The 15,708-nt window shown below is 42.8% G+C and overlaps 1 protein-coding gene across 3 annotated transcripts in view; it reads left to right on the forward strand.

The window, feature by feature from the left end:
• Positions 1–15,708, forward strand: part of TCP11L1 (t-complex 11, testis-specific-like 1) — a 38,230-nt gene that overhangs the window by 15,074 nt on the left and 7,448 nt on the right. For 2 of the 3 annotated variants that reach the window (XM_014538158.1, XM_014538159.1), the window contains 5 exons: positions 1,672–1,808; positions 4,138–4,334; positions 8,341–8,522; positions 10,740–10,912; positions 12,352–12,531. In XM_014538158.1, the coding sequence (XP_014393644.1) occupies positions 1,672–1,808; positions 4,138–4,334; positions 8,341–8,522; positions 10,740–10,912; positions 12,352–12,531 (869 nt within the window). Of the gene's footprint in view, positions 1–1,671; positions 1,809–4,137; positions 4,335–8,340; positions 8,523–10,739; positions 10,913–12,351; positions 12,726–15,708 lie in introns of those variants that run through there. The other variant, XM_005864400.2, reaches the window with a different exon arrangement.

The following is a 15,708-nucleotide window of genomic DNA, read 5'->3' on the forward strand; positions in this document are numbered from 1 at the left end:
AGGCCAGGGGAAGGTCAATGGGGAAAAAAAGGAGACATATGTACTACTATTTGTAATACTTTAAACAATAAAATAAATTAAAAAAATATTTTCTCACCTGAGGCTTTTAAGCCAGGTGGCTCCCACATGTCTGAGTTGTGTGCTTGTGGCTGGTACTGTAACTCTTGTTGAAGAGGAATGTTTGGAGCTGCCCTGTTGGCAAGCTGTGTGAATAGATGGTGCCAAGGCTGTGGCTTATGACAGTTTTGTGAGTCTGAATATTCAGTTGAACCTGAGGAGACTTAGTGGGCATTGCAGGCCTGACTTTTTCTGTTAACATTATACCCTAATCATTTCACTTATTTTTAAAAAATAATTCTTTATTGTTGAAAGTATTACATGTGTCCCCTTTTTCCCCCCACTGACCCCCTCCAGCCCGCCCCTGCTCCCCGCCCCAGGCCTTCAGCACCCTATTGTCTGTGTCCATGGGTTATGCATATATGAATATAAGGTCTTTGGTTGATTACCCCCCACCCACCTACTCTCCCCCACCTTCCCTCTGAGATTCTGCATCTGTTCCATGCTTCCATGTCTCTGGAAATTTAAAGTGTCATTGAGATATTGTCTATTCACATGGAGTTGTGAGAAATAATATAGTACACTTTATCCAGTTTTCCCTCAATGGTAACATTTTGTAAAATGTAGTGTATTGCAACCAGAATATTGACATTGATACAATCTACTACTCTCACTTAGGTTTCCTGATTTACTTGTATATATATTTGTGTGTTTGTGTATTTTTATATGATTTTATTATCTGTGTGAATTTGTGTATTTGCCACCACATTTAATTTACTGAACAGTTTTAACACCACAAGGATCTCTTGCATTGCTCTTTTATAACCAACTTATATGATTTTTAAAAAACTCCCTATAAGCATTTTCAATAGCTGCAAAATATTCATTTGCATATAATTAAGGTTTTTGTGTGTGCGTGAAAATCGACAATTAGATTATGTATAATTATTTACTATTTAACCCAGCAATGAACATCTTTGTGCACAAAACTTTTACCTGTATTTTAGGTTATTTCCTAAAGATAGGTTCTTAAGATGGGATGACTGTGTCAAGTCTGCTCATTGGGTACATTCGGAGAATGAAACAGCAGTTCTGCCACCAGAACTAGAATGTAAAGCATGCCCTGAAGTAAGAGACACTGAGGTAGGAGGAGAGGAGAGAGGAGAGTTCATTTCCTTTCTCTCCTAGGAAAGTGAATTAACCTATGTGAGAGTAGCTCCTGGGTGATGAGCTCTCTGCCCTTAACCTCGAATCTTGGCTCCTTCCTTCCTCTGTGGCTGCTGTGAGGGCTGCCCCAAAGCCAAGGAATGCATTCTGGTCTAGACAGGCAGTGGGGAGAGCTATGTTTGCTTGGGGGCAAGGGGTAAAGGGGTGGGGACAGAAAGCAGCTTAAAAATTTGCAGTCTTTTCAAACTATTACTTAAGCTTTTGTGTTTTCTAAATGTATTTTGTGTTTTCTAAATGTATTTTTCTTAATTCACTTTCTCATGATTTTTCTAACTTTTCTTGCCAACCTTTCTGAGTTGAAAAGACTGTCTCAGATCACCTCTTTTTGTTAAAACTATGTTTACTTTACAAGTGTCCAGTTCTAAATCCTTTGCTCTCCTCTTTTAGGGCAATTTTTTCTGTGTTGGACCTAATGAAAGTGGACATGGCGAACTTTGCTGTCAGTAGCATCAGGCCACATCTCATGCAGCAGTCAGTTGAATATGAAAGGAAGAAGTTTCAAGAGCTTTTGGAGAAGCAGCCAAGTATGTTTAAATGTTTTGGGATGTTCTTTTGTCGTCTGTTTTTTTTAATTTTAGTTGCTGTAGCTTGTTGCATAACAATATTATTTTCAAAACAAAACTTTAGTGTGAGAATAGTCTTATTTGAAGACAGAAAAGCACAGACATTAGTACTTGAAAAGAAAGTTTAATTGACAAACAAGAGAAATATAAGTAGGATATAAAAATACAAATATGAGCCTTGGCCAGTGTGGCTCAGTTGGATGGAGCGTCGTCCTGTGCACCGAAAGGTGACATGTTTGATTCCTGGTGAGGGCACATACCCAGGTTGTGGGTTTAATCCCCGGTCCAGGCACATATGGGAGGCAACTGAAGTTTCTCTCTCTCAAATCAATAAAAAAACACATTCTTGAGTAAGGATTAAAGAAAAGAATAGAAAATTGAAAGAATGATGATCTTAAATAGGTTTTTAATGATGACACCAATTTGAGATAAATTTTGTGCTTGGCCTCGATTTTAAAACATGACAGCCCAGCCAGCATGGCGCAGTGGTTTAGCATCAACCTATGAACCAGGAGGTCATAGTTCGATTCCCGGTCAGGGCATACGCCTGGGGTTTTGGACTGGGTCCCCAGTGTGGTGCTTGCAGGAGGCAGCCTGTCAGTTATTCTCTCTCATCATTGATGTTGGTATCTCTCTCTCCCTCTCCTTTCCTCTTTGAAATAAAAAATAAAATTAAATTAAAAAATGAAACAAACATGACAAACTTCTTGTGACTGTTGGATTCACTTTTCTCCTCCCTGTGAGGTACATCAAGAAATTTCACTTTTCTTCTGTTTCATATTCATAAATCTGTCTTCAGACCCAGAAAAGTCTTACTTTTATGAACCTCTCAGACGACTGCAGGAAAACAGATGACTATAGAATCCAAAATTACGTTGCATTTCGAGGGTGACTTGTGGGTCTCTGTATTCGCAGCTATTGTCTGGGTAAATTCCAGTCTTCACATCTATTTTAAGACTAGTCCCGTTTAGCCTGTAACTTTGCTGGTCACAAAGTGAAAGTGCCTGTCTCGGCATAGACTGTGTTGCCGGACCACAATGGTTCATTCAGCCCTGAGCAGTTGTTCATCCCGCCCCAGACAGAGAAGTTGGGATGGTGCTGGGCCAGGAGGAGAAGGACAGAGCAGAGTAGAAGTATCAGACCAGAGGAAGACTGGCTGATGTTTGTTCCGTCCCAGGCTTGTGCCCAGGGTGTACGTGCATTATCAAGTATAACCCTCACACACTAAGCCTCTGAGGTGGGCCCTATATTTTAACCTCATTTTATAGATGTGGACATAGATTTGAGAGATTTTTGGCTAGAATTGATTGACCACACAGCTCACTTCCTCAACCAGTGTTGTCCTGCCTCTCAGGAGACATGCAGGGTTGCGGTCTGACTGGCGGAAGAGACTTAGTATGAGAGCCAGGTTCGGCAGCCGGGACCCCGCGAAGGGCACACTGCTGGCCAGAGTCAGAACTTAATACTCACAGCATAAAAGCTAAGGTTTCCCAAAGCTGCTGGGCCTTGAGAATGCTGTTGGCAGAAGAAGGCTAAAGCAAGAGCAAAGCTCAGAACCAAGAGCTCCGTGTGATCCCTGTGTTGACAGAAGCAGAGGTGTGTCCTCTTGCATCAACCAAGAGTGAACTCCAGCCGTGGCCTTGGCTGCCCACGGGTTTGCAGGTGGACTCCACTGGCAGAGCTGAGCCCGTTCCAGGACCTGCCAGAGGGATTTCTTGCTCAGATAATGTGGCAGGAGCCTCATTTTCTTTCTCTTGTGTCCTTCAGAGTCCCTGGTGCCTTATTCTACTGAGAAAAGTAGGAAGAGGGTGATAGTGGATGAAAGACAACTGAGGTCCCCCAGCAGTGCTCCAAATGCTGCATAATACACATCAAATGTGTGACAAAGCTCACCTCCCGCAAGGCTGATGGTAAACCAGCTTGATCCGAGACTAAGATCTAGACAAGGAAAAGCCAGGGTGTGAGAGAAGAGAGCAGGTCATTGACCCTCTGTAGGTGGCAAGGCCAGGCTAGGTGCTTTATAGGCACAATCTTGTTTCATCCGCACAACAGACTGTCACGTGATGCACACTTCCTTATTTTAGGAATCTGATGTTCAGACAGATTATGACTTGGCCTAAGATCACTCAGCCAGTAATTAGTGATACTGTGATTTTGGACCAAGTTCTATTTGATTCCAAAGTCCATTCTCTCTACTCTACCACACCTCCAGGATGGTCTTCCCAAAGGTAATTCCGAGAAGCATCCCTCCTGATGGTTACAGTAATGCCCACAGCCTTGTTTTTCACAGATTCCCTGGACTTTGTCACCCAGTGGTTGGGAGAAGCCGCAGATGACCTTATGAATCAGACGTATAAAAATGCCCTGCCAGCCGGAGGAGGGGCCGCTGGCTCGGGGGACAGTCCCATGCCTAGTCCCGTTGCTGTCCAGAATTACGCGTACCTGAAGCTTCTGAAGTGGGACCACCTCCAGCAACCTTTCCCCGAGGTAAGTGTTCCAGAGCAGGGTAACTGCTTGTTTCTTTTTGTGCTGCCGAACTTTTAAACAATAATAGTTTTGTGATGCTATAATTCATATACCACAACATTTCCCCTTTTACATTGTACAATTCAGTGGTTTTGTTTGGATACTCACAGAGTAATGTGACCATTACCGTTATTTCATTTCAGAACATGTTCATTACCTCAAAAAGAAACCCTGTACCCATTAGCAGTCACTACCTCCCCCACCCTCCACCGCCACCCCTGACCACGAATCTACTTTCTGTCTCTGTGGATTTGCCTGTGCTGGACGTTTCTTATAAGTGGAATCATACAGTATCAGCCTTTGTGTCTGGCTTCTTTCACTAAAGATATGTTCACCCATGTTGTGGCATGTGTCAGTATGTCATTCTTTTTTTTTTTTAGTTGTATTTTTCTTTGTAGAATACACATTACAGAATTTACAGTGTTAAGTATATAGTTCAGTAATGCACCAGGGCCTCTGAAGGCCTTAAGTATTCACATTGTTGTGCAGCCATCACCACCACCCATCTCCAGAACTTTTCCATCTTCACAGATTAAAACTGTACCCTTTATTTATTTTATTTTTAAATTAAATTTTTAATTTTTTTCATTGATTTTAAAGAGAGAGAGGAACATCGATTTGTTGTTCCACTTATTTATGCATTCATTGGTTGCCTCTTGTATGTGCCTTGACTAGGGATCAAACCCGCAACCTTGGTGTTTTGGGACCATACTCTTCCCAACTGAACTCCCCACCCAGGGCTATGTGCCCTTTAAACAGTAACTCATTCTTTCCTCCCTCTGCCCCTGGCAGCCACCATTCTATTTTGTGTCTCTGATTTTGACTACTCTGGGTACCTCATATGAGTTCAATCATACAATGTTTGTCCTTTTGTGTCTAGCTTGTTTCATTCAGCATAACGTCTTCAGAGTTCATCCATGTTGTAGCATGTGTCAGCATTTCTTTTTAAGGCTTCATGGCAATACCACATTTTGTTTATTCCTTTACCAGTTGATGAACATTTGGATTGTTTCTACTTTTTGGCTATTGTGGATAAGCAGCTGTGAACATTTGGGTACAAGTTTTTGTGTGAATGTATGTTTTCCGTTCTCTTGGGTATCTCAAACGATTAGTTGCTGGGTCATGTGGTGACTCTAACATTTTGAGGGACTGCCAAACTGGTTTCCAAAGTAGCTGCTCATTTTATGGTCCCATCATCAATGTATGGGGCTTCCAGCTTGTGCTGCTCAACTGCTATCCTGTTACTCATCTTGATCAGACAGTAGCATTGATGGTGCCTGTTAGTTTTATCTAAAGAAACTTCTTCCCTTTCCATGCCGAGCAATATTTTTTCTTACTGTGTTTTTCACAGTAAGTTCTAACTGCAGCAGTCCTTTGAGGAGATGACTAACAAGGAATTTCCCCATTTTGTCTGCAAATAGCTGGTTTGGTGTGTAGACTCCCCCTCTTTTTTGAGGGTACCCTGGCTTCTGATCTCTAGCCGCAGGCACTGCTACTTCTCTAAATATCTTTATCTCTAAGTTCCTTATGATTGTTTTCATGACATTGAAAGCCTAAGGTTTCATCTCTTGCCTCTGAGTTCCGTGTTTTGTGCCTCAAGAGGGTGCTGGATTAGGGGTAGGGAGTCGGGAGCGGGTTCTCTGCTGGAGGGCAGTTCTCAGCCTTAAAAAAATAGCTGTGAAGAGGATGGTGTTTTCATCGGGGATAGATGATTACTTTTGGGATTGATTTTTGGGAATCTTTGGCGTCCTAAACTCACTATACTGCATTCTATTGGGAGCCATCACAGTAAGGACGCTGCTGTGTAGCAAAATGAAGTAAAAAAAGAGACGGAGTTGGTTAAGGCATTTGTGTTTAACAACTGAATCTCAATCTTCAAGGATAATTTTTACTCCTTGAGACGGATTCTGGGCTAAGACCCCAAATTGTTATTGCCTTGAGTTGGTGTGTCAGCTTCTTATAGCAAGACTGGTCCTGAAAGTTCATTTGATTAACCTGTAAAAACTCAGATCAGAAGTCATATCTCCTCAGTCTTTCTTCTGCTCTTTCCCTCACTCCACGCAGGGGACATTGCCTTGAGAGGACCCAGGGTGTCTTTAACACAGGACACAGCCATGGAAATTCACCACTGACTGCTTTCCAGGAGGCTTTGGGATATTACCTGTCATTCCCACTTTTTCCGTTTACTGTTTATTTTTCTCTTTCTTTAACCACTTACCAATTCTTGAGCATCTCCTTTCTGCTAGGTACTGAGGGTGAATAAGTGTAGGCTCTGCCCTCAAGAACTTTCTCTCCTCCTTCACTCTGGTACCAGATAAGGTGAATCGCTGGTTTGCCCAGGACTGGTGTGTATGTGTATGTGTTGTGGGGAGGGTGGTATTATTGGTCCAAAGTCTGTGTGCTCAATGCTTGGAAAGACTAAAACTCAAAACATCGGAGCCTAGAGTAAGGGGAGGTTTATTGATCAAGAAGGCACCAAGAAGATGGGAGACCTCATCCTCAAATCCACCTTCTGAAAGTGCAGAGTTCAGGCTTCTTTTACACCAACCCAATGGAATGTGGGAGGGGCTGATTTTGTAAAACTCCAGCCACAGCAGAATTCCTCTAGTGATTAGCATGTCTGTATGCCAGACACAGCAGGAGCTATTAGCCTGAAGGCCCTGAAACTAGGCAGCCTTGCACAGTGGAGTCGGAGAGGTGGAGCATTTCACTCTTACCATGGTGGTGGTTCACAGGACTTGGGGATTTCTGTTTTAAAACCGAGACAGTCCTGGACAAACTGGGATGAGTTGGTTACCCGTGCTCTGTACCTCATTACCCTTTCCTATCTAATGATGTAACTTCTATTTATTTTTAAAAAAATTTTTAAAAGTATATATATTTTTATTGATTTCAGAGAGGAAGGGAGAGGGAGAGAGAGAGAGAAACTTCAATGATGAGAAAGAATCATTGATCGGCTGCTTCCTACATGCCCTCCACTGGGGATTGAGCCCGCAACCTGGGCATGTGCCCTTGACTAAAATCAAACCCGGGACCCTTCAGTCCACAGGCCGATGCTCTATCCACTGAGCCAAACCAGCTAGGGCTATTTATTTTATTTAAAAATATATATTTGTATTGATTTCAGAGAGGAAGGGAGAGGGAGAGAGATAAAAACATTAATAGTGAGGGAGACTCACTGATCAGCTGCCTCCTGCACACTCCACACTGGGGATGGAGCCTGCAATCCAGGCATGAGCACCCCCTCCACCACCCCCTCTACCAGGAATCGAATAGTGACCTCCTGGCTCATAGGTTAATGCTCAACCGCTGAGCCATACTGGACAGGCATAATTTCTATTTATTGAGTGTTGCCTCTGGCAGCCACTTTAGATACATAGTCTTTTTTCATCTTTAAAACAGCCTTGTGAGGGAGGAATCCTCGTTCTGCTTAGGGCTGAGTTGAAAAAAAGTTTATGCTGCTATTAAATGACAGAGTCTGGCTCACACCCAATCTGTCACGTGTTCTTTTTTTTTTTTTAAACATATTTTATTGATTTTTTACAGAGAGGAAAGGAGAGGGATAGAGAGTTAGAAACATCGATGAGAGAGAAACATCGATCAGCTGCCTCCTTGCACACCCCTCACTGGGCATGTGCCTGCAACCGAGGTACATGCCCTTGACTGGAATCAAACCTGGGACCCTTGAGTCCGCAGGCCGATGCTCTATCCACTGAGCCAAACCGGTTAGGGCTGTCTCGTGTTCTTAATGGGTGTGCTCTACTGCAGCCTCTCTGAGGAAGAAGGGGCTCCTAGTCTTAGCCCACGTGTGAATGGAAGGATAATTCACACATGATTTCTTTATGGCTGTGAAATGACTAGGAAATCTGAGGGAAACTTTAGAGGGCTGTGTGGGGGCTGTGGCCCCACCGCCCTCTGCTGGCAGCCTGAGTCTACAGCTCAAGGGTGATTTCTGTTTTCATCACAGACAGTGCTGATGGACCAGGCTCGCTTCCAAGAGCTCCAGCTCCAGCTGGAACACCTGACCGTCCTGGGGGCGGTGCTGCTGGTCACGTTCAGCATGGCTGCCTCAGGCGTTTCCAGCCAGGCCACCTTCGCTGAGAAACTCAAGATGATCGTGAAGATCCTGCTCACAGATATGCATCTGCCGTAAGTGGCTAAAGACACCCTGGGTCCTCCCAGGGCATTGTCCCCTGTGTGTAGAGGGCCTTTAATGGATGGGTGGAGGCAGCGGGTGGGCAGAGAGCAGGCGGGAACTGGGGTCTCCAAGTGTAAGGCAAGATCTAGGGCCATCTTCTAGGAATCGAGAGACCTTGCTCTCCAGCTTTCTTTACTCCAGCAGAATTTATTCAGTCATATGGTCAAAGTTAGAATCAGCTCCATGTTAGAAAGGCTCTAGGATAGTGGCTTTCACATATTTCTGACCAGGACCCATAGTAAGAAATTTATTTTCTATTGTGACCTAGTACACACGTAGACACATCACATATGTAAATAAAAATTTCAAAAATTGCAATCTACCCTATGTTTAATACACCCAGGTATTTCTATTCTATTCCATTAAAAAATACTGTTTGCTGCCCTAGCTGGTTTGGCTCTGTGGATAGAGCGTCGGCCTGCAGACTGAAGGGTCCCGGGTTTGATTCCAGTCCAGGGCACATGCCTGGGTTGCAGGCTCGATCCCCAGTAGGGGTCATGCAGAAGGTAGCTGATCCATGATTCTCTCTCATCATTGATGTTTCTATCTCTCTCTCCCTATCCCTTCCTCTCTGAAATCAGTAAAAATATATTTTAATAAAAATCCTGTTGCCTGCCTGGCTGGTGTGGCTCAGTGGTTGAGCATCGACTCATGAACGAAGAGGTCACCAGTTTGATTCCCAGTCAGGGTACATGCCTGGGTTAGTACGGGGCATACAGGAGGCAGCTGATTAATGTTTCTCATTTACATTTCTATCCCTCTCCCTTTCTATCTCTCTCAAAATCAATAAAAATATATTTTTAAAGTTTTCTGCCCTTTGCACATTTCTCATAGACATTTTGTGCTGGGTATATTGGATTATTTTATCAACCAGCACTAATGCACACTTTTTTTTTCTTAAATATTTTTATTGATTTCAGAGAGGGAGAGAGATAGAGAGAGAGAGAAATATCAATGATGAGAGAGAATCATTGATTGACTGCCTCCTGCACACCCCTACTCTGGATTGAGCCTGCAACCTGGGCATGTGCCCTTGACTAGAATCGAACCCAGGCCCTTTAGTCTGCATGCCGACGCTCTATCCACTGAGCCAAACCAGCCAGGGCTGATCCAACTTTTAAGGGCAGCTGCTGTAACTGCTCTTACAGTGAAGTCAGATTAGGCCATTTATGTGGTTTATAGCATATGGAAAATTTAGAATGGTTCTAAGTAAGCAAGGTCTGACAAGGTCTAATTGAGAAGATTGCTCAAGGGGAATGTCCCCAAAACATTTTCATCCTTACAAAAGGAGGACTTTTACTGCTGAGTTTGCATAAAGCATGCATGTGTCTGGTGCAGTGAGGGGCACATCCACATGTTGTGACTAGGGGTTCAGTAGGGCAGGAGGGTGTTTGCTGAGCTGAGGCCTAGCCTGGGGCTCTTGTGCAGGTGTAACCCTGAGCTGTCACCAAGGTTCCCCTCCAGTAACACTGCTCTGTCAAAGTTACTGATGAGAGGGCCCTGTTCAGCGAGTCCTTAGGAGTCCAGCCCTGCATGGCCATATTCACCCTGGCAGTCAGAGCTGGTGCCAGCAGTGAGTGCAGGGCTTGCACATTTGCTCCCACTAATTCTGCCGTTTAAAGAATCTAGACCCCGAACAAAGGCAAGTAATTGCCTTCTCACAGAATACCTGCCAGCAGACCAGCAGAATACCTCCCAGAATACCCAGCTGCTGGGAGGGTTTCCAGCAGACCTGGGGCCCCAAGAAATCCATATATTAATTTTCTTAACCTTTAGATTTCAGTTTTACTCATTCTTTTAAAGTAGTTATACTCACGTCTTTCGAAAATTAAAAGGGAAAAGGTGTATTGAATGCAAGATATTTTTAAGTCAGTTCCAGGCTTATTTTACCACACATGCTAGCAAGAAGTTGGGTTTTGAGTTGTTGGTCCTGACGTTATCTGAGTTCTCCCCTTCCCACTGTCCTTTCTGGGGTTGGGAGGAAAGAGAGAGGAAGGGAGAGAGTGCAGAGGGGAGAGGTTATGGGCAGCGAAGAGAGTCACAGATGTTTCCTTTGGACACATCAGTCCACAACTTGGTTGTATGATTTTTATCAGGGCGTGGGCAGAGGTGCACCTTGTTTATAGGTTCTTTCTTCCCTGGCTTCTCCTTTCTCTTTTCTACTCAAGCTCCTTCCATCTGAAGGATGCCCTGACAACCATTGGTGAGAAAGTCTGCTTGGAGGTGAGCAGCTGCCTTTCCCTGTGTGGGTTCACCCCCTTTACCACGGACAAGGAGATCGTGCTCAAGGGCCAGATCCAGGCGGTGGCCAGTCCTGACAACCCCATCCGCAGGATCATGGGTACGTTTGGGGGGAAGGCAGGAAGCAGGGATCACCACTTGCCATTAGGGTGACCCAAAGGTTTGGGCAAATGACCAGACAGCCATCATTGTTTTGAAGGCTTTGAGTTTGAAATTACAGCCCTTGGTCCAAAAGCCATGGTTATTAGATATCAGGTTGGATAGAAGGGTGGACCAGTGGTGGGTCTGCTTCTAATACTATGATTTTTTTTTTATTCTTAGTAAAAGAATATTTTTTTACTTTTTTCATATTTATGAAAAAAGGGGTACGTGGATCAGTGGTTTTGAAAAAAATATTTTGTCCCAGTCCTGCAATGGTCACAATTTCACCTGTGCATCATCCGGAGCAGCCTCTTGAAGATATTGCCGTGCCCTCTGACCATCAAGATTAATATTATTGAGAAGCAGGAAAGTGCCTGTAAATAGAGCTGTCCTTGTCCTGCCATCCTGGTTGTTTAGTAACAGTTATAGACATGGAGATAGAAACCTGCCCTCACAAAGGAATGACACAAGGATCTCCACTTCTGGGTGAGGCTTCCAGCTCTGGGAACCTTAGAAAACCAAACTAACTTCGGTGATCAGTTAGCAGTTTCTCTGCGTTTTTGGGTTCTGAAGGGTGTAAGTCATTTATTCCTGAGAGGGTTCCCCAGGGCAGGGTGTGGGCAAGTAGTGTGGAAAAGCCCATTCAATATAAATGTTCCTATTGCTTTTGTAATAAAATCTGTAAGAAATATGGCTTGTACTCACAATTTTTTGGCTAATGAGGACGCACAGGAAAGTGCAGAAGCATTGTAGAAGGGAATGGGCTAAAAAAGCATCAACCTAAATTATTCCTCAGAGTAGGACAACTTCACAAATGCCACCAACTCCATGGCCTCCCATGGTAGGCATTAAAGAAGGAATTTCATGCTTCTTTGATACGGGACTTAGTGGGAAAAGACAGATCACAAGCCATCAGTGCTGGAATCTTCTTTCTGCTTTTGAACTTGTGATTCCTGCTTTATTTTTCATCCCACTTTTTTTATGTGATGTTCAACAATGGCTCATGTTGGTCGCAGTATGACTTGCTCCTCTGAGAGCAGAACCTGTTAATGCTCTGGTTTCCCAGTATTTATCCATACATTTGTTCTTGCTTTCCAAATGTATTTTGAGCTTTTATAGGGGCCAGGTTTCATGCCAGGGACTGTGCTGGATGCTGGGGAGAGAAGAACACAATAAGCATGAGTCCTACCTTAATGAAACTAACCATCTAGAGGGAGAGGAAACAATGCAAATGTGATGACTATTCAGAAGTGCAAGGTGCTCTGGGTACCTGATCTGGGAGGTGGTCAGGAAAGACTTTCCTAAAAAGATGATGTTTAAGTTAAAAATGGAAGCATAATCATGTTTATAAAGTCACCCTGGACAAGAAACAACTAATTGCATTCTTTTCTATCACAGATTCCCGAATCCTGACCTTCTTAGAAACCTACCTTGCCTCAGGCCATGAGAAGGCATTGCCCACAATACCTGGGGGATTGGGTCCAGTCCACAAAGAGCTGGAGGAAGTTGCTATTAAATTTGTTCGTCTGGTCAACTATAACAAGATGGTCTTCAGTCCCTACTATGATGCAGTCCTCAGTAAGATCCTTGTTAGATCCTAACACGTATGCTCCCAATAGCAGCGATATTATCTACTCCGCTCAGATTGCCTGTTCTCAATTCTAATGTTGCTTTGGAAAATGGCTCTTTAGTACATTTCTATTTAATAGCATTGATTCCAAAAGGAAGAATATATTTATTGTGTATCACTATTGAAAAGACTTGTTGAAAAATGCACTGAATTCTATTTTGAGGGTTTGTATGTATAAGTGCAAGTTTATAAATCAAGAAAGCATTTGTTATCTTGAGTTTCACAGGAAGCACTCAACTTTGGAATGGTTGACTGCCATGTGTCTCCACCCACACTCTCTCAAGACTGTAGCTGTCTCTCCCAGAAAGCTGGGACTTCTCTTCTGTTACCGGGTAATTTTTCTTTCAGACACCCAAGAATGAAAGAGCATAAGCCATGACCTTGTCTAGACTTTTGCCCCTCTGGCACAGCCTCAAACCCCTTCTCCCTCCAGGTATTTTGTGTTAAAAGGCCATAGATAGCCCAGCCGGTGTGGCTCAGTGGTTGAGCATCGACCTATGAACCAGGAGATCATGGTTCGATTCCTAGTTGGGGCACATGCCCAGGTTGCGGGCTTGATCCCCAGTGTGGGGCATGCATGCAGGAAGGAGGCAGCCAATCAATGATTCTCATCATTGATGTTTCTATCTCTCTCTCCCTCTCCTAAGAATACATTAAAAAATAAAAATAAAAGGGCTGTAGTCTTACTGTTCACCTCCACCCCCCACCCTGACACTGACCCTATTTATTGCCTTTCCCCTGCCTGTTTCAGCCAGAGCCCCAGAACCCATTTGTTCTAGAGGAGAGTTAATTGATTTTAAAGACCTTACTCTTTTATACAAAACTAGAGGCCCGATGCATGAAAATCGTGCAAGGGGCTCGGCCCTCGCAGCCCTGGCTTCGTCTGGAAGGATGTCCAGCTGTCTGGTCTAATTAGCATATTACCCTTTTATTATAGATTATTCCTGAGCCTGGATGATAGCAGTTACATGATTTATGGGATCTACAGAGAGGAAGTTCTTTGACTCTTAAACTTTGGAGAGTTAAGGAGGAAATTATATATATTTAAAATATAGTAATATAAAAAGAGATAAATGTCTGGAGTTTTCACTGAAAAATTCACTCTCATACAATTAACTGTTGTATTGATTGGATTAGAATTTCAGATAAAATAATGTGAACTCACTACTTGTTTGATAAGAAAGTCATAGAAAAATCCCTGGGTGTTGAGCACTATTTTTTGAGGAACTTCAGTGACCAGAATTCCCAACATATCTTGTAACTGAAAGAGGAATTTTGGTCTCATAGACTACCTGCTCTATTAAAAAATATAAAATGTGCATGTGTATTTCAGACAGAGACATTGTATTAGCAGAGTCATGAAGTTATTGGAGTGGCCTCTAGCTATCAGAACAGCAAGGGATGAAATAATGCAAGGAATCCCTTTAGTAAAGGCAATGAGAACAGAGATCCAAAGTGGTGGTGGAGTAGGTGGAAGCTACAGTCACCTCTTCCAAGGACCAAACGAATTACAACTGAAACATAGAACAATCATCACGAATAAACAACTGAAGACTGAGGAGAAGTCTTATAACCAAGGATTTACAGAAGCCACTTTGAAACTAGTAGCAAAGGCGGAGATCCGAAAGCATTGGCCCCACTCCAGCGGACAGCTGCTGAGGTCCCAGAAGTATATCTCAACTGTGGGGGGGTTCTAAGCCTAGAGCACTAGGCCAGGAATAGGAACTCATATAACATCTGGCTGTGAAAAGCAGTGAGGTTTGTGTCTGCTAGGGAAAGACGAACATCCACTGAAGACCAAGCACCAACTTATTTATTTTTAATTATTTTTAATTAAATTTTATTTACTGATTTGAGAGAAATATCGATTTGTTGTTCCACTTAGTTATGCATTCATTGGTTGCTTCTTGTATGTTCGCTGACCCAGAAGCAAACCTGCAACATTGGCATATCAGGACAATGCTCTAGCCAACTGAGCTACATGGTAGGGCCACAGGCACCCTCTTAAAGATCCAAGAAATCTTAAAAGGCCTACTTTAAGAAGAATAAGAAGAGGAAGAGGAAAGAGGAATATAGTTTAAAAAATAAAGTGACAATAAATACATACCTATCAATAATTACTTTAAATGTAAATGGCTTAAATACTTCATTCAAAAGACATGAGGTAGCTGAATGGATAAGAAAACAAGACCCATATATACAATGTCTAGAAGAGGCCCACCTCGGAACGTGAGACACAGAGACTAAAAGTAAAGGATGGAAAACTATATTTCATGCAAATGGAAATGAAAGAAAAAGCTGGGGCAGCCATACTTATTTTTGACAAAATAGACATTAAAACAAAGGCTGTAAGAAACAAAGAAGTACACTACATAAAAATAAAAAAAAAAGGAGCAATCCAACAAGAGCATGTAACCCTGGTAAACATTTATGCACCCAACATAGGAGCACCTGAATATGTAAAGCACATCTTGATGGACATAAAGGGAGGGATTGACAGTAATACAGTCATAGTAGGGGGTTTTAACACCCCCATTGACATCAAAATCAATAAGAGAACAGCAGCCTTAAATGACACACTAGATCAGATGGATTTAATTGATATCTTTAGAGCATTTCACTCCAAAGCAGCAGAATATACATTCAAGTGCATACGGAACATTTCCTAGGATAGATCATATGTTGGGACACAAAACATCTCAATAAAATTAAGACGATTGAAATCATATCAACCATCTTCTCTGACCATAGTGGTATGAAACTAGAAATCAATCATACACAAAAAACCTGAAAAACACACAAAGACATGGAGGCTAAATAACAGGTTACTAAACGATGAATGGATTAACAATGAGGTCAAGGAAGAAATTAAAAGATACCTTGAAACAAAGCAAAAAAGGGTAGGCTGGAGGGACGGAGTTGGAAGCAGCTAAATGAAGAAAGACCCCGTAGACATAAACCAGGCTTCAGAGGAGGGAAGGGTTGATTATATTGGGAAGAATGCAATTTCTCCAAGTACATGCTACACGTTTATGTATTTTTTGTTGTAGTCAGAGATGCATGCTGTATTCTGTGGCCAGAAGTCATATTATTAAAAGTTTAGACTAAAGGACAAATCTTCCCTA

This window comes from Myotis brandtii, unplaced genomic scaffold, assembly GCF_000412655.1.
Source record: "Myotis brandtii unplaced genomic scaffold, ASM41265v1 scaffold187, whole genome shotgun sequence".
Classification (NCBI taxonomy): Eukaryota; Metazoa; Chordata; class Mammalia; order Chiroptera; family Vespertilionidae; genus Myotis; species Myotis brandtii.